Source organism: Chiloscyllium plagiosum, chromosome 13 (assembly GCF_004010195.1).
Source record: "Chiloscyllium plagiosum isolate BGI_BamShark_2017 chromosome 13, ASM401019v2, whole genome shotgun sequence".
NCBI lineage: Eukaryota > Metazoa > Chordata > Chondrichthyes > Orectolobiformes > Hemiscylliidae > Chiloscyllium > Chiloscyllium plagiosum.
Window position 1 is genome coordinate 61,001,831 of NC_057722.1, and position 19,670 is coordinate 61,021,500.

At 42.4% G+C, this 19,670-nt stretch overlaps 1 protein-coding gene across 7 annotated transcripts in view; it reads right to left on the bottom strand.

Moving 5' to 3' along the window:
• Positions 1–19,670, bottom strand: part of LOC122556119 (TRAF2 and NCK-interacting protein kinase-like) — a 254,751-nt gene that overhangs the window by 77,941 nt on the left and 157,140 nt on the right. For all 7 annotated transcript variants that reach the window (XM_043702582.1, XM_043702583.1, XM_043702587.1 and 4 more), the window contains exons 5-12: positions 18,801–18,911; positions 15,682–15,772; positions 11,631–11,761; positions 8,975–9,029; positions 8,761–8,839; positions 7,699–7,874; positions 5,996–6,062; positions 5,015–5,222 (exon numbers count right to left, since the gene is read on the bottom strand). In XM_043702582.1, the coding sequence (XP_043558517.1) occupies positions 5,015–5,222; positions 5,996–6,062; positions 7,699–7,874; positions 8,761–8,839; positions 8,975–9,029; positions 11,631–11,761; positions 15,682–15,772; positions 18,801–18,911 (918 nt within the window). The remainder of the gene's footprint in view (positions 1–5,014; positions 5,223–5,995; positions 6,063–7,698; positions 7,875–8,760; positions 8,840–8,974; positions 9,030–11,630; positions 11,762–15,681; positions 15,773–18,800; positions 18,912–19,670) is intronic.

The window sequence follows — 19,670 nt, forward strand, 5'->3', positions numbered from 1 at the left end:
AAGAATCTTTCCATTGACCCAGTACTCTGCCTTCCTATTATTCTTCACAAAGTGAATCACCTCACATTTAGCTGCATTGAACACCTCGCAGCCCAATTCTGCAGGTTATCCAAGTCCCCCTTGCAACCTGTAGTATTCTTCCACACTGTCCACTACTCCACCGACTTTAGTGTCAGCTGCAAATTTACTAATCCATCCACCTATGCAGTGGTCCCAAAACAGATCCTTGTGGCATACCACTAGTAACCGGACTCCAGGGTGAATATTTTCCATCAACCACCACTCACTGCCTTCTCACAGAAAGCCAGCTTCTAATCCAAACTGCTAAGTCACCCTCAATCCCATGCCTCTGCATTTTCTCCAACAGCCTACCATGTGGAACCTTATCAAAGGCTTTACTGAAGTCCGTGTATGCCATGTCAACTGCCCTACCCTCATCTCCATACTTGGTCACCTTCTCAAAAAACTCAATGAGGTTGTGAGACACTACCTGCCCCTGACGAAACCGTGTTGACTATATCCAATCAAATTGTTGCTTGCTAGATGATTATAAATCCTATCTCTTATAAACCTTCCCAAAACCTTTCCTATAACAGAAGTAAGGCTAACTGGCCTATAATTATCTGGGTCATCTCTACTCCCCTTCTTGAACAAGGGCACAACATTTGCAATCGTCCAGTCCTGCGATACTAAACATGTAGACAATGATGACTCAAAGATCAAAGCCAAAGACTCCAGCACCTCCTCCCAAGCTTCCCAGAGAATCCTCGGATAAATCCCATCCAGCCCAGGGGACTTGTCTACTTTCATTCCTTCTAGAATTGATAACACCTCTTCGTAACTAACCTCGATCCTTTCTAGTCTAATATCTCGTACCTCATTCTTCTCCTCTACAATATTCTCCTTTTCCTGAGTGAAAACCAATGAGATTTCCACAGGGTCAACACTCAACTTCCCACTTTTGCCTTTGACTGGACCTTAATCATCCTTTTATTCCTTACCTATCTGTTGAAGGCTTTAGGGTCCTCCTTTCACCACATGTAGTGTCTCATTCCAAATATTAGAAATCAAATGGGGCAGCTGAATAGGACAACAAGATACTGCCTCAGTTAGCAGTCATTAGAATCATCCCATTCTTGGTATTAAAACTCTTTGTAAAAGAGTATGGGGTGAATGGAAAGGGGAAAGAAATGTTGGTGGGGGCTTAAACAACACACAACAGGGTTGTAATAGGTTCATTATTGTGAATGATTGGCATAATCTATGCTGAATGTTATGTTACTGGCTAGGCCCAAGCTAAAATACTGTGTCTATTTCTGCCCACTGCAGTTTCAGAAGTCAAAACTTTGGAGCCAGTGGGGAGTTTTACCAACATTGTCACAGTGATGAGGTTTTTAATTCTGTGGAGTGATTACTGAAGCTGGGATAGTTGATCCAAGAGCAGAGGAGGTTAAATAGATCAAATACAATGCATTCAAAGTCTTGAAAAAATCATGATAAGGGTGGATAGCATCTGTTTCCATGGGCAGGAGGTTCAGTCACAAAACTACACAGATTTAAAGTTGTGGACAAAAAAACAAATAGGTGCAAGAACATTTTTTTAAGTGTCAAGTCGCTGTGGTCTGGAATGCACCATCTGAAAAGACACTGGACATAAAACCATCAGCAACTTTCAAAAGGGAATTAGATACATTTTAAAAGGGGAAGTTTTTCAGTGGGGCAAGTGGGGGTTGAGTGGGATTAATTGGTTAATGCCTTCAAAATGTCAACGCAGAGTAGATGAGCCAAATAGCCTACTCCTGTGCTGTGCAAGCCTCTGAATCTACAATATGAATAGTTAACAACTCTAATATCATGTCTTCGTAGAATCACAGAATCAAAGAGTTATTACAGTGCAGGAGGAGGTTATTCAGGTCCTTATGCCTGCACCTACTCTTCAGATGAATATCATTATGTACTGGCATTCTCCTGCCTTCTCCCCATACCCTTGCTCATTATTTCTATCCAACATTATCCAATACCCTCACAGAGTCATGGAGTCATAGCCATGCACAGAAACAGACTCTTCAGTCCAACTCATCCATTATGACCAGATATCCCAACCTAATCTAGTTCCATTTGCCAGCACTTGGCCCATATCCCTCTATACCATGTCTATTCATATACACATCCTGATGCCTCTTAAATGTTGTAATTGTACCACCTCCACCATAGCTCATTCCATACATGCACCACCACTCTCTGCATGAAAATGTTGCCCCTCAGGTACATTTTAAATCTTTCTCATCTCACCTTAAACATATACCCTCTAGTTTTGGACTCCTCTACCATGGGGAAAAGATCTTGGTTGTTCATCCTATCCATGTCCCTCATGATTTGAAAAACTTCTATAAGATTAACCCTCAGATAGAAGGCAAGTTAGATGAGCTAAATGGCTGCCTTGTATTTTCTATTAACTTGGAGTTGGATGGACCTGGATCTTTTTCTTTATTCTATGTCATTGATACAAGGAGATGTAGAGAAATCTATAAGGACACAAGCTTATTCACATTGTTTATTCTTGCACATGAGCTTCCCTTACACTGGTCCTTGCTGAGTCAGCTATTCATTCTATAGAATCAGTCATATTCGCACCAAAAGCTAGACAGGAAGGAGCCATTCTTCCCTATCCTGCCAGACTCAGAAACAATAGCAACATTCAAAACTACCAAACACACGTCAACAGAAAAGGTTATATTTCCATCAAATGCCCCCTCACACTGCTACTCAATCACATCGTTTTATAAGAAACACTGAATTGCTGACCAGTGAGAGGGGATGTCAAAGGGTAAAACGAGAAGAATAGACCAGAAATCAATAAACAGGACATACCTTGGCTAAAAAATAAACATTATTTGAAGAGAAAGAACATAAATTTAATCAACTGGTAACAGGCAGGAAGACATTCAATGATGTGGAGAAACTGGGATTGCTCTTCTTGGAGTGAGAGATTTAAGAGGAAATTTAATTGGGGTGTATAAAGCCATAAGTTGTAACGCCCATAAGTTGTAACGTAAAGAAATAAAGTGGTTTTGTTACTGAACAAAGCAGGCCAGAGAATCTGAGCCCTAATGGAAACACAAACAAAGATGTGCATTTTTATAGTGAAGCATTCCACACAACCACCAAGCATCTCAAAATACTTTACAGCCAATAAAGTACATTTCAAATGCTTCAGCATTTCAACAACCAATTTTGCACAGAGCAAGCTCCTAATAACAGCAAGCTATTAAGCCTATCAAGAGTGTTTACTATTCAAAAATGTTATGGCTAATCTGATTGTAGCTTTAACTCCACTTTCCAGCCCCATCTCCTATAGCCCTAAACTCCCTTGCTGATCAAAATCTGTCCAACTCAGCCCTGTATATATTCAATGATCCAGCCTCTGCTGGTCTCTGGGAAGCAGCAGTATTATAATGGTCAGCTATTTGATTTTTGTGACGCTGATTGAGGGAGCAATATTGAAGGGATAAATATTTGACAGTACACTGGAGATAACCTCCCTGCTCTTCAAAATAGCCCGAGGAGATCTTTTCCATCCACCAAAGCAGTCTGATGAGGCCTCAGTTTAACATCTCATCTGTGGTCAAACTAGACACAAGTTAATTTACCTCATGGCTGCTGGGAGATATACATGTGAGTAATTAAATAAATCTGAAGTGCATAGTTGGCATCTGTAATGGTGACCATGTAATTCCCAAGTTATCCCAAAATCTCGCCTGATTGAGTGATGACCTTTCAGGAAGGACATCTGCTATCCTTACCTGGTCTGGCTGACTTGTGACTCCAGACCCACTGCATTATTGATGACTCTTAACTGCTCTGTGAAAACGCCTTGTAGCAAGTCACTGAATGTTAACACGATACTACCAGGAGGGCAATTTGAAAATGGATAATGAATGCTGGCCAGTGATGTCCATGTCCTGTGAATTATTTTTTAAAAAATAACTGACAAAAGAATCAGAGAGCGGGAGGAGAGTTCCTTTTAAAAAATGCAGCAAGTGCATCATGTGGAACACTGTAATTGAAAGGGTACTGGAAGCAGTTTCAGAAATTTACTTCCACAAATTATTTGGATAAATCCTCAAAATGGACTGTTTTCCAGGATAATAGGGAAGGATTAGTTGTCGGATTAATTGGATAGCTCTCTCAAAGAGATCTGAGGGCTGACTGCCCTCATTCCAGGCTCTCTACTTTTGTGTTTCATATGAAATTAACAGGTTAAAAAAAAAGCACGTTACCAGATGGTTTTTGAAGCTGTGGATCAATTTACAATGTCAAAATAGGGATTGATAGGTTTTGATAGCAAAGGCTATTAATGGTCACCAAATGGTCTAGCTAATGTACAGATCAGTCAGGATTCTAAGTGAATAACAATCAAGCAAAATGGTCTCTTTCAGTTTTTACGCTGCTGCTGAGAAGAAAAGGCATTCTCATTTCTAAAGCAACTTTCTGAACCTCATGCCATCCAAAAGTACTTCACTGGCTGTATGAAAATTTGCAAAATGTAGTCACTGTTGCACTGTAGGAAATGAGGCTGTCAATGTGCATAACAGAAAGCTCCCTCACACAGCAATATAACGATGATTAGACAGTGAACTTGATTGAGGGATGAATATTGACTTCAGAACACGGTGTGGGGGGTGGGGGGGGAGGTGGAGGCAGGAGTCTTCTTCCTCCTCTTTAAAACAGTGCTACTGAATCTTTTACATCCACTGGAAAGGGTAAATATGCTCTCTGCTTCAAAATAAAAATGTATGGATGGTTGCTCAAAAATATGGTTGGGCTTGAAACAATAGTGATGCAACACAAGACCAAAATGTCTATGAGTAGTCATATGAGCTGCCCCACAGTGCTAGACCCATACAGGCAGCTTCCTAGAGTGTCCATCCACATCCACAGAAATGTGCAAAAAGAATTAGTGCCAGTCACAGTCAAGGCTGGCTGTTCTTCACCCTATCCCAAGCCCTATTACCTCTTCTAGTCTCCGCCGTTGCTCCTTCTGCTCCTCAATGCGTTTCTGCCGCTCAGCCAGCAGTTGGCGCTTGTGCTCCTCGTTTTCCCGCTGCTGCTGCTCCTGCAGCTGTTGCCTCTTGATGGCCTCTGACCTTTCCTTGTTGGCCAATTGCAGGCGCAGGAAGTCTCGGCGGAGGGTGGATTCTCCAGGCAGGTTCACGATGGAACTGGATGAGGTAGGTGGGGGTAGGGGGTGGGAAGTCATTAGATTGTGCATTATCAGGAGAGCTGGAGAACCTTCAACATTGCAGCTTGATTGGAGAAGAGTATTGGTGTGAGATTCAAAACTCAGAAGCTATCCCTGACCTCAATTACAACAAAGCTCAACAAATTGGCTTTGTTGCACTTCACTGTCATATTTGTGCCCAGAAAGAATTTATGAAGGTTCCTAAACTCTTCACAGCTAATAAAATATTTTCAACAGTGTGCTCAATGTTGTAATAGAGGAAATCCATTCATCAATTTATGCAGAGCAAGCTCTCAAAAGCAGTGATGAGGTAAAATGACTAGATCATCTATTTAAGTGACATTGATTGAGGGATAAATATTGGCCCCAGGACTTTAAGAGCTCTCTTGTCCTTCTGCAAAATAATGGCCACATGTTGCTTTATGTATACTCAACAAAGCAGACAGATTCTCAGTTACCGAATACATCTAAAACACCTCGGACAGTGGAACATTCCCTCACGACCACAATGGGACTATCAGCTCAGGATAAAGTCTCAAGTCTCTTGAATGGAAATAAAACCCAACTTTGGACTCAGACAACAGCATTTCCCACTAATACATGGAGATACCAAGGACAACTGAAATCCCAACGGTCTTCATTTCAATTAACAATACTGAAGTCAACAAATTGGAGGGAAGAAAGAATCCCACACTCCCCTCCCCACCTCCCCTCTCCCCCCCCAAGTCCTCCATTTGATTCAAGCTCAGTTACCTTGGTTCTCCGAATTCATGATCTTCCTCCTCTTCCTCGCTCCCACTGTATTCGTATTCTGTCTCATCTGTAGTAATCACAGAAAAGTCATGTGTCATATTAGGTTACAACACTGTATATTTCTGTGACAGTTTTAATGTAGAAAAGTTTCCAAGATGCTTCACACAACATTATTAAGGTCAGAGACTGAGCGAACAGAAGAAGAAATAAAGAACAGTGACCAAACAAATTAATTGAGAGAGAGAGAGATGTTTCAAGGAACTCCCTTAAAGGAGAGGGATTTAGAGAGGTGAGATGGTTTAGGGAGAGTATTTCACATTATGCAGCTGAAGATGTGATCATCAATGGTCAAGTCATGAAAATCAGAGGCTTGGTGGTGCTGGTTTAGAGGGCCAAATGGCCTACTCCTGCAACCTGTTGTCTATTGTCTATCAGAATTAGAAGCAGTCATATAATTTGGGGCAAACTGGAGGTAGAGGCTGGAGGATATTACAGAGATCATGAGAATTGTGGGGGCTGATGGTGGTGACAGATATAGGGGGTTTATTGGGCCTGCAGGAGGTTACAGTGATATAGTAATGTAAATAATTACAGGACAATAAGATCTCATCAATAATCCAACCAGGCATGCACCCCTGATAAAGGGTATTAAGTGGATTGAGAGCAAGGGGCAATGAAAAGACTTCTGGGTAAATCTGTGATCACATTCTTGAATATTTGGCGACACTATGAAGATTTGAGGCACCAAGGGGAACGAAAGAAGAAAAGAGCTGTCTGTGTAATGGAAGCACATTACCCCATTCATCTAGAGTCAAAGAGACATGGAGATGTACAGCACAGAAACAGACCCTTCGGTCCAACTCATCCATGTTGACCAGATATCCTAAACTAATCTAATCCCATTTGCCAGCACTTGGCCCATATCCCTCTAAACCCTTCCTATTCATAAATCCATTCAGATTTTTAAATGTTGTAATCATACCAGCCACCACTGCTTCTTCTGGCAGCACATCACATGTAGCACCCTCTGCATGAAAAAGTTGCTCCTTAGGTCCCTTTTAAATTTTTCATTTCTCATTCTAAACCTATGCCCTCTCATTCTGGACTCCTCCAATGCAGGGAAACGACCTTGTCTATTTATCCTATCCATGCCCCTCATGATTTTATAAACCTCTATCAGGTCAGCCCTCAGCCTCCAACATTCCAGGGAAAACAGCCCCAAACTATTCATTCTCTCCCTATATCTCAAACCCTCCAACCCTGGCAACATCCTTGGAAATCTCTTCAGAACCCTTTCAAGTTTCACAACATCTTTCCGATAGGAGAGAGACCAGAATTGCACACAATATGCCACGCACAACATGCATTTTTGGTATGTTATTGTATGTTATTTTATGGTTTAAACTCTGATTAAACTCAACATATCCACTGTACGAGGAGCAGTTAGTTCTGATTGATTAGATAATTGATACTATCAACAAAGTGGAAAAAAAAACAAAGACTTATCAAGACCAGGAACCAGCGAGCAATGTGGGCACTGGCAAATGACATCTAAATTTTTAGTTGGGTTCAAGATGGATGGAGGTGGGAGCACGTATCTCAGTTCAGTTCAGACAGCATTGGAATAGTCAATAGCTGAGGTTCATAGAGGAAGAAAGCAGACAACAGTTCTCCCATATTCACTGTTGAAAACTAGTACTCACCTTTCTCGCCTCTCTTCTTCTTGGTCCGGTCAATGTGGTCCTTCAGTTGGATCCGGACTTGCCTCTCATTGAGTTGGTCCCTGATGAAGGGATGTTTCAGCAGCTGATCTGTCGCTGGCCTCTGCCCATGATTCTTCACCAAGCACCCCTCAATAAAAGACACAAACTTCTTTGACCTGGGGAAGAGTGAAGGAGAAAATCAAGAAGGAAAGTGCATGGGGTGGCTGACAGATGCCAATCACCATGCCACACATCCACACCTCTGAATGCCCTGGATTGAAGTAAATGGAACCCACCTCCCCACCCATTAAAAAGTTGCCATGGTTTCTCAGTCACGAAACCAGCCTCCATTCTGTCTGTCAAGGGGACAGGTAACCAGACCATGGCAAGATGAGGCCCTTAAGTGGCGAGTCAGAAATGTCATTCAAAGACCTTCTTACTCAGTGCATAATTACAGAGGTGACTAATTTGGATTCTGCCTCCAAAAGCCTGATGTAACAACATTTATGTTATTCCACATAAGAAACTGGATAACATAGGGTTGAAAATCCAACCGCTGACTATTGTACATAATTCTGAATTCACAGGCACATCCGCGACCAGGCTAGTATTAGACTATTCGATTATCAAAGAGGAGCATACTTCAAATGATCATAAGATGATGTATGAGACCTATATATCCTCAGGTCACAAGATATGTGTGGTGAGCAGATTGCTTAAAGGTACAGTGATCTATTGGGTTTATTTAAGGTATATTGGCATGGGGACACAGTGATTAGCACTGCTACATCACAGCACCAGCGATGCGGGTTCAATTCCAGCCTTGGTCAACTATATATATGGAGTTTGCATGCTCTCCCTGTGTCTGTGTAGGTTTCCCCTCACAGTCCAAAAATGTGTAGGTTAGCTGGACTGGCCATACTAAATTGCTCGTAGTGTTCGTTGATGTGCAGGATAGGAGCATTAGCCACCAGTGGGGATTGTTATCCTTTTCTCTGATAGAATAACCAAAATGGAGACAGTACTATACAGTCACTTAGCATCTGACCTTGCAATACTCACCACTTTTTGGACTTCAATCGAGGTGGTGGGTTCCTCGGGATGAGAAACAAGGCCCTCATTGGGTGCATGTCACACAGGGCTACAGGAAAAAAGCAGAGCAAACGTGATTGAGAGAGAAGAGAAGTTGCTACAACCACAGCAGATACAGGCAAAAGCCGAACAAAAAAAGTAAAAGGCAAAGAATTCAACAGAAAGGGCGAAAACTAAAACTTACGTGGAGCTCCTTCGGCCATTTCCATAGCAGTGATTCCCAAAGACCACAAATCACTCTGTTAACAAAAGTAGAGGGATTATTAGAAAACCAAATCAAAATTAAAGAAAAATGTAGAGACAATAGAGTAGTGGTGATGGGAGATTTTAATTTTCCTAACAATGACTGGGATACACTTAGCGTCAGAGGTCTGGATGGGATAGAATTTGTAAGAAGCGTCCGGGAGAGTTTTCTAGAGCAGTATGTCAATAGTCTGATGAGGGAAGGGGCCATATTGGACATGGTACTGGGGAACGAGCCAGGACAGGTGGTAGAAGTTGCGGTGGGGGATTTCTTTGGGAACAGTGACCACAATTCTGTAAGTTTTAGAATACTCATAGATAAAGATGAGCATGGTCCTAAGGGAAGAGTACTAAACTGGGCCAAGGCCAATTATATCAAAATTAGGCAGGAGCTCGGAAATGTGGATTGGACACAACTATTTGAAGGGAAGTCTACATTTAATATGTGGGAGGCTTTCAAAAATAGGTTAAAGGTAGTGCAGGATAGGCATGTCCCATTGAAGGCAAAGGATAGGAAGGGCAAGATTCATGAACCGTGGATGACAGGAGAAATTGTACGACTAGCCAAGAGGAAAAGGGAAGCGTACACAAAGTCTAGGCAGCTAAGAACAGAACAGGCCCTGGAGGAATATCGGAAGGGTAGGACAAGTCTTAAACTAGGAATCAAGCGGGCTAAAAGAGGTCATGAAATAGCTTTAGCAAGCAGAATTAAGGAGAATCCCAAAGCATTTTACTCTTATATAAGAAGCAAGTGGGTAACGAGAGAAAGGATTAGTCCACTAAAGGATAACTAAGGAAGGCTGTGTGTTGAACCTGAGAGAATGGGTGAGATTCTGAATGATTACTTTGCATTAGTGTTCACTGAGGAGAGGAACATGAATCTTGAGATTAGAGATAGAAGTTTGATTAGTCTGGATCACGTTGGCATCAGTAGGGAAGATGTGTTGGTAGGCTCGAGGTTATTAAGGTGGACAAATCCCCAGGACCGGATGGGATTTATCACAGGTTGCTGAGGGAGGCGAGAGAGGAAATAGCTGGGACCCTGACAGATATCTTTGTGGCATCCTTAAATACAGGTGAGGTGCCGGAGGACTGGAAGGTTGCTCATGTTGTCCCCCTGTACAAGAAGGGTAGTAGGGATATTCTGGGTAACTACAGACCAGTGAGCCTGATATCGGTGGTGGGAAAGTTGCTGGAGAGGGTACTGAGGGATAGTATCTATTTATATTTAGAAATGAATGGGTTTATCAGTGATAGGCAACTTAATAGAGTTCTTCGAGGAAGTGACCAAGTTGATAGATGAAGGAAGGGCTGTTGATGTCATATACATGGACTTTAGTAAGGCATTTGATAAGGTTCCCCATGGTAAACTAATGGAGAAAGTGAAGTCAGATGGTGTGTAGGGTGTTCTCGCTAGGTGGATAAAGAACTGGTTGAGCAATAGGAGACAGAGAGTAGTAGTTGAAGGGAGTTTCTCGAAATGGAGAAAGGTGACTAGTGGTGTTCCACAGGGATCAGTGCTGGGTTTGATTCCCAGTCAGTAGGATTTGATCAGTATGTTAGGTTTATTTTCATTAGAAAAAAGGAGATTGAGGGGGGACCTGATTGAGGTTTACAAAATCATGAAGAGTATAGACAGGGTGGATAGAGACAAGCTTTTTCCCAGGGTGAAGGATTCCATAATGAGAGGTCACGCTTTCAAGGTGAGAGGTGGAAAGATTAACGGGAATACACCTGGCAGGTACTTCACACAGAGGGTGGTGGGTGTCCAGAATGCATTGCCATCAGAGGTGGTAGAGGCAGGCACGGTGGATTGATTTAAGATGCGTCTGGACAGATGCATGATTAGGTGGGGAGCAGAGGGATATAGATGCTTAGGAATTGACCGACAGGTTTAGACAGTACATTTGGATCGGCTCAGGCTTGGAGGGCCGAAGGGCCTGTTTCTGGGCTGTAAATTTTCTTTGTTCTCTTGAAAAGCAGAAATTGCTGGAAAATTTCAGCAAGATCGGTAGCATTAGTAGAGAAATATCAGAGTTACCATTTCAGATCCAGTGACCCTTCTTGAGAATACTGTATCAGAAAACCGAAGAGGTTTAAACCAAAAAAAAACCCCTGGCAGGGATCATGCCATCTCTGGCAGATGGAGGAGGGGGAAAGGGACAGCGAGGGTCACTCACTTTATCAGCTCTCTGCCCAGAGTCATCAATATATTCTCCAACACGAATAGGTGAAGGGACAGGCTTTGAATCCACCTCGGTCAGACTGGGGATCAAACCCCATGCTATTGGCAATGAGCTGAACCAGACTAACCACTGAGCCAATGAACCGAAACCGACCAGTTACACCAGGAGTCCAAGATGCCGTGGCAGTAGACACTTTTACCTGCACGTTGTAGCCTAGAGTTATGAACAGTCATTAAAAGCTCCAATGTCTTCCCAAGAGTCTCTCCCACTCTCGCTGCCTGCCATTGGCACTGCCTTCTCAATGATCCCCAGAATGAGCATTTAAAATAACAAAGGTGACCAATCACATTGTGGTGTGAGAAAATACATTGCAGCTGGCTGCAACCTTTAAATAAATAATTCAATGTTCACCTTGAAATCGTAAGTGGCATCTGGATTCTCATCACAAGCTATCACTTCGGGTGCCATCCAGTAGGGTGTGCCAATGAATGTGTTCCTCCTCCCTACTGTCCGGTCAAGCTGCGCGCTCACTCCAAAGTCAACTACATCAAATCAAAACATATAGAGCATTAATGAATGTCCTTGACTAATCAGACTGTGCTAGGCACTGCCAAGGTACTGCCAAGGGAAAGGATGCTTTGTGCCTCATTTCCTCCTTCCTGGGTTTACCAACTCTCCAGCAATGCTCTGGGGTATCCAAGACGTTAAAGATTAGGGTACACCTTCAAAATAAAAAAGGGGTGAATACTTCCTGGAATTATTGTTGCAGGCTTCCCAACAGTCAGAGGGAGATAGAGGAGCAGATATGAAGGCAACTCACAGGAAGTTCATAGACAAACAGGTTTATAGTTGCAGGGGATTTCAACATTACTAACATTAACTGGGATTGCCTTAGCGTGAGAGAATAAGACAGGGTGGAATTTTAAAAGTGCATTCAGGAGAACCTTTTTGTGCCAGAACGTAGATACTGGAGCTAAGGTGGTGCTGGACCTAATCCAATGGAATATATTCAGTAGAGTGATTGAAACTTCAGTGGAGAAGCATTATGGGAATAGTGACCATAAATCTGCAAGTTTCAAAGTCATTATGGACAGGAATATAGGCATTACAGAAGTTAAGTATCTAAATTGGGGGAATGCCAATTTCAACATTAATAAACATGATCTGGCAAACATGGACTGAGAGCAACTAATTGCGGTTATGTCTATATTTGGAAAGTGGGAGCCCTTTAAAAATAGTGTAGTGAGAATTCAGGGCCAGCATGTTCCTCTAAAGATGAACAGCAAGGAAAGCAAGTCCAGGGAAGTCTGGATGTCAAGGGATATTGAGAGGTTGAAAAAGAGGGAAGCATACATCAGGTACAGTTCATTAGAAACAGGACAGCCCTTTAAAGGAATAGAGAGAGTGTAGACAGCAAAGAACGGCCATGAAATATCTTTGGCAGATAGGAGTAAGGAAAACCCAAAGCATCTTGTAAGTATATTAAGAATAAGAGGATTACTAGAGAAAGAGTAGGGCCTATTAGAGACCAAAAGGATTATCTGTGCATGGAGCCAGGTGAGGTCTTAAATAAATCTTTCTCAGCTGTATTCACAAAGGAGTAAAACATTATAGCATGGGTTTCAGTTGGAATAGTGAGGTTCTAGAACATGTTATGATTAAAAAGGAGGAGATATTAGATTTTTTTTTAAATTTACCAGTGGAATGGGAGCATTGCTCACTGAGCTAGCATTTACTACTTATCCCTAGTTGCCCTTAGGAAGGTGGTGGTGAGTTGCCTTCTTGAAACTCTGCAGTCCATGTACTGTCAGTAGATCCACAATGTCCTTAAGGAGGGACTTCCAGGATTTTGACCTAGCAACATTGAAGAAACAGCAATATAGTTCCAAGTCAGAATGGTGGGTGACTTGGAGGTGAATTTGCAGGCTGTAATGTTCCCAAATATCTGCTGCCCTTGTCCTTCTAGATGGAAGTGGTCATTGGTTTGGAAGCTGCCAAGGGTCTATGGTGAATTTCTGCAGAGTATCTTCTAAATAGTGCAAACTACTGCCACTGAGCTCCTACGGTGGAGGGAGTGGATACTTGTGGATGTGGTGCCTATCAAGTGGGTTGCTTTGTTCTTGATGGTATCAGGTTTCTTGAATGTTAATGAAGCTTGACACCATCCAGGCAATTGGGGATTATTCCATTACACACCTTACTTGTGACTTTTGGATGGTGGACAGGCTTTGGGGATTTAGGAGATGACTTACTCAAGTCAAGATTTCTTGTCTGAACTGTTCTTGTAGCCTGTTGTTTATATAGCTATACCAGTTCTGTCTTGACCATGGTAACTCCAGGATGTTGATAGTGGGGGATTCAGATATGAAAATACCATTGGATGTCAATGAGACAGTTAGATTTCCATCTCTTGGAGATTGCCATTGCCTGGCAGCCGTGTGGTGTGAATGTTACTTACCACTTGTCAGAACAGTCTAGTTCTTGCTGCATTTGTACATGGACATCTTCGGTAACTGAAGAGTCATCAGTGAGCTTCCCCATTTCTGACCTTATGATGGAGGTAAGATCATTGATGAAGCTGCTGAAGATGCTTGGGCCTAGGAAAATACCCTGAGGAACTCCTGCAGAGATGTCCTGGAGCTGAGATGACTGACCTCAGACAACTACAAAATTCTTTGTACGTGTCAAGTATAATTCCGATCAGTGAACAGTTTTCCCTCTGATACTCATTGATTTCAGTTTTGTTAGGGATCCTTAATGCCACAATGATAAAAAGCAACCTTGATGTCAAGGACTCTCATTCTCAGCTCGCCTCTGGAATTCAGCTCTTTTGTCCATGTTCTAACCAAGGCTGTAATGAGGTCTAGAGCTGAATGGCCCTGGCAGAACCCAAACTGGGCATCAGGGAGCAGGTCACTTTTGAGAAAGTGCTGCTTGATGATACCTTCCATCACTTTACTGATAATCGAGGTGGGGTAATTGGCTGGATTGGATTTGTCCTGCTTTTTGTGTTCAGGATGGACCTGGGCAATTTCCACATTGTTGGGAAGATTTCAGTGTTGTAGCTGTACTGGAACAGGTTGGCTTAGTGTGTGGCAAGTTCTGGAGCAGAAGTCTTCAGCATTAAGAAATATATGCAGATACTGAATACTGCAAAGGTTGTGGTCCCTTACATTCTACTGGCAATAGTATTGAAAACTTGAAAACTGCTCCTCCTGTGAATTGTTTGATTGTCCACCCATATTCACAACTGGATGTGGCAGGACTGCAGAGCTTAGAACTGATCGATCGGTTGGGAAATTGCCAGAGTTTGGAAAGAAAAGAAAGTCTGTTTGATGGACATGATTCACCCAATTGGTAAGGGAGAGGCTGTTTGTTTTCCGTTTGGCCATGAGTGACCCAAGCAGAAATGCACCGAGTGACCACTAGAGGGAGCATGCGCAAGGCAGCACCATGAGAGGAAAGACCTCAGATGACGAAGCCTCCAGGATTACATCCCATGAGAACTGGCAACCTCGTTCACTTTTTCTGGCTATATTGTATAAAATTCTAACAGGGATAGAGAAGCGAGATGCAATGAAGATCTTTCCCCTGGTTGGGGTGTGGAGAACTAAGGTTCAATGTATCAGGATTAGGGATAGACTATTTAAGACTGAGCTGAGGAACTATTTCTTCATTCAGAGGCTGGTGAACCTGCGACATTCCCTCCTGTGGAAAGCTATGGAGTCCAGATCACTGAGTATATGCATGATAGAGACTGATTTTTGTTTTCAATGTTAAAGGCACCAGGCGCATGGAGAGAAAGTGGCAATATGGTATTGACATCAAGGATCAGTCATGATAATACTGAATAGCAAGGTAGACAAGAGAGGTCAAATAGCCTTCTCCTGCACCTAGTCTCGATGTTTACGCCTCAAAAAATTGAATAATACAACAGTTACGTGGTTCAGAGATGTCAGACAAAGAGAAAAACATGGGCAGGATTGACCAGGATAACTCCACACAGAGCTAGAGGGAGCTTCCCCTCATTGACTCGGTGATCAATCCAGGCCCCTGTGTGGTACTGGGAGGCATAGATTGGTCTGTCCAGATACCACAACAACGTCTGGGGATTCTGAGCCACAAAGAGGACCAATAGTTGCAAGGTGAAGAATTGAACAATAGATTTTTATTGGATAATGGCAGAGGATACGGAAACAACATGAGCACTGCAACGAGGTAGGTATGATCTGACTGAAAATCAGGGAAGAGGCTTAAATTGACTGAATGTCCAGATATTATTTGTTGGTTATTACACACTGCGAAAGAAGATAAGAATAGATTTGGTTCCAATGGTCAACAGCCAGGTGCAGTCAGAAAGAATGGAAGGATGGGCACCATGTCCAGAAAACCAGTTCCTGGTAACAGGACCAAGCACCTTGGGAGACCAGAGAGAAGTTGAAATAATCAAACTTGCACTCACCCAACTTGACTTCAGCATTCTCTGTCAACAAGACATTCTGACCCTTGATATCACGGTGAATGACCTTGTGTTGATGAAGATGAGTCAGGCCCTAGAATCATAAGATAAAGCAGTCACCAGGTATTCAGCAGTAAATTCAAACTTAGAACTGAGCCAACAGGTGAGAAGTTAGCTGAAGCAACAAATCTCAAATGCAAAGCTACTGTCAGGAAGGGCAAGCATGTCATGGGGAGGGACTAGGAAAAGATCAATTGGCTCTCTAATGTCCTTTCGGGAAGGAAATCTACCATCTTTACCAGGTCTGGCCTATAGGCGACCTCACACCCCTAACAACAGGGTCGGCTCCTAACTTTCATCTGAAGTCATTCATTTATACCAAATCACACAGTCAATGGGGATTCTGAAAGGCAGCTCCCCATCATCTTCTGAATGGCAACTAGAGAGGAGCAATAAAGGCATATCTGGCTAACAATGCTCACACTCTGTGAATGAAGAGGTTGTTACAGTGGCCCAAATGCTGAGGGGTTAAATGAAACAAAATGAGAAATTGCTGAGAAAACTCAGTAGGTCTGGCAGCATCTGTGTTAGAATGGAAGAAGACGGAAATGTTAATCTCCTGTCTCTCCACAGATGTTACCAGACCTGCTGAGTTTTCCCAGTAATTTCTGTTCTTGTTTCTGATTTCTAACACCTACAGATTTTTTTGTTGTTCACGGAACAATGGATTCCATCTATATTTGCCTCTGTGGCTGATGGACGTCAAAATTGGAAATGGTCTGGACACAATAGACGAGGTGAAACCATTCCCATTGACTGTGGGTCAAGAACGAGTTCTAAAGTATTCTGAAAAAGAAGCAACTGTGAGATGAGAAAAGAAAAATTCACACAGCAAGTAGTCAGGGTCTTGAATGCACTACCTATGGTGGGAGCATGTTCAAATGAGGTATTCAAGTGGGAATTAGATTGTTATTTAAATAGAAATAACATGCAGGGTTATGGAAAAAAGCAAAACTTGTCACTAAGCTAAAATGCTCAGAGAGCTGGTTTGGACATAGAATCATGAAGTCATAGAGATGTATAGCACAGAAACAGACCCTTCGGTCCAACTCATCCATGCCGACCAGATATCCTAAACTAATCTAGTTCCATTTGCCAGCACTTGGCCCATATCCTTCTAAACCCTCCCTATTCATGTACCCATCCAGATGCCTTTTAAATGCTGCGATTGTACCAGCCTCCACCACTCCTTCTGGCAGCTCATTCCATACACGCACCACCCTGTGTGTGAAAACGTTGCTCTTTTGGTCCCTTTTAAATCTTCCCCCTGTCACTCTAAACCTATGCCCTCTAGTTCTGGACTCCCCCACCCCAGGAAAAAGACCTTGTTTATTTACCCTATCCATGCCCCTCATGATGTTATAAACCTCTATTAGGTCAGCCCTCAGCCTCCAATGCTCCAGGAAAAACAGCCCCAGCATGACGACCGAATGGTCTCCTTCTGCACTGTAACAATTCTGCGAATCAGAGGTCACTGATTTAAATGCCTAAAAGAAGCGGCAGTGGCATGAGGGAAAGCTTTTTCTTTCTGTTATACAGCAAGTTGTTAGGGCCTGCAGTGTACCGCCTGAGTGTGATGGAGACTGCTTCAATAAAGGCTTTCAAAAATCAACCAGCTAATTATATGAAGCCGAAAACAAACACAGGCCTATGGGGAAAGGAGGGGAGAGCAGGGTGAGGTCAGAAGCTCTTAGCAGAGAGCAAACACAAATGTGATGGGTAGAATGGCCTCTTCGTGTGGTATGATCATTCTATAGCATTTTTGACTTGGTCAGCATCCCATGGTGCTTCAGTGCAATATAAATTGGGCAAAATTTGAGACAATGGGCATATTAGATCAGAAAAACAAGATCTTGGTCAGAAGTCAATTTTAAGTGACATGAAAGAAGAAGCTGTAGAGAAGTATAGAGGAAACTAAATACATGAATTATGAGAATTAGACCAGCAGTGACGTGAAAGGGGTTGTGGGGTGGGAGGAGATCATAGATATAGGGAGGTTGCAAGGGATTCAAAAACAAGAGGAAGAATTTTAAATAGCGCTGGTCCTGACCTCACTGCCTCTTGCAATTTTGTAGAATCTGACAATGGGACAGCACAGAAGGAGACATCATTGAGAAATTCAATTAGTCCCACTCCCCCCCTTCATTCTTTCTTCACACCCTTCAAGTATTTAACCAAATTCCTTTTCAAAGGATTGAATCTATATCCACTATCCCGTCAGGCATTGCATCCAAAAATCTTACCAATTGTTGCCGAACAATCGTTTTCCCCTCATGGCCACAACTGTTCCTATTGACAATCTGAAATCTGTGCTGTCAAGTTACTGGACAATGATAAGGCATTCTGGCTTACCCAAAGACATTAAACACAGTGTTCAATCATTCCAAACACAGATATTTCTAATAGTGAGCAATCAAACAATATTTTCTTTTAAATGTTCATTCATGTGATGTTCATTCATGTCACTGTCTCAGCCAGTATTTATTACCCATCCCTAATTGCTCAAAGGACCGAGTCAGTCACATTGCTGAGGGTCTGGACCATATAGGCCAGACCAAGTTAAAAGAGCAGACTTTTTTTCCTTAAAGGGAGACAGAAGATTTTTGAATGTTATAACACATCAGTGTTTACATGGTCACCAACTTGTTTATAATTCTAGATTTTTAGTCCGCCATATTGAGTTTCAAACTCATGTCCCCAGAACATTGGTCTGTGGTTCTGGATTAATCCATTACAACAGGACCACTGTCTCACCTCAAATACAATGAATATTAATCAGTGGCACCAATATAGGATGGAAATGGTTTTCTTGTGGAAATGGAGAAGAAACACAACAAATGGGTGGCATTTCTTAGAAGTAGCAATAAATAGCTGTGAGACGAAGGCAGGAATTATGAAATGGCTCAGATCTTATAATTCCTCAATTCCCTTTTCCTATCCCAACCCATTTTTATAAAATTTCTCACAAGGAAGAATCAGATCAGCACAATAAGATTTCCATTCCCATTGACCAGGGCTGCATTAAAGCATCCATTTCAGATGTGTAAAAGAAACGTCTGTACCCGCAAGATCTCCCTGCAGATGTAGGCGATCCACTCTTCCTTCAGTGTGTTCCCTTTTGTGTTCTTGATCAAATCAGTGACAGATCCAGCTCCGCAGAATTCCATCACCAACTGTCGAGAGACAACAGCAATATTGTAGGGACCAAATGGCTCAGTAACAGACAATCCTTCGATTTTACATAAGGTGACACTCTTCATACACTCACTTCACAGCAAATTAGGCAACAACCAGTCTGCATCGTACAATTAGATTCATAGAGACACAGAGGCCATTTGGTCAATCATAACTGTGCAGGCTCTTTCAAAGAGGTGTACAATCAATTAAAACGCTCTGCTCTTTCTTTATAATCTTGACATTTTTACTTGTCAAATAGTGATCCAATTCCACTGGAAAGTTACAAACGAATCTGTTTCAGGCAATACATTTCAGATCACAAGAACCCATTGTGTAAAACAAAAATCTCTATATCTCCCCTAAATCCTTTACCATGTATCTCAAGTCCGACTACTGATTCTCCTGTCACAAGGACCAGTTCCTCCTTTTATACTTCATTAAAACCCTTTGCCATTGCCAGACCATCTCCAATCACAACCTCAATGTTCTTCAACCTGAAGTGATTCATGTAAGTTATAATGCACAAAGGCTTTCACAGTTGGCGCAGGTGTTGGCAGGGATGGTGCCATTTACATGTGGCATTACCCAATTGGCAATGAGCCCAAGCTTCCTGCGCCTACCATCTGGAAACTTGCAGCTGATTTATTTTCATTCCAGCAACATCTAACAAAGTAAAAGGTTAGTACGTCAATGCTGGGAGAAATCGGCTAGGGGCTGAAAGGGCTGAAGGAATGATGAGGGGAAAGGGAAGTGTG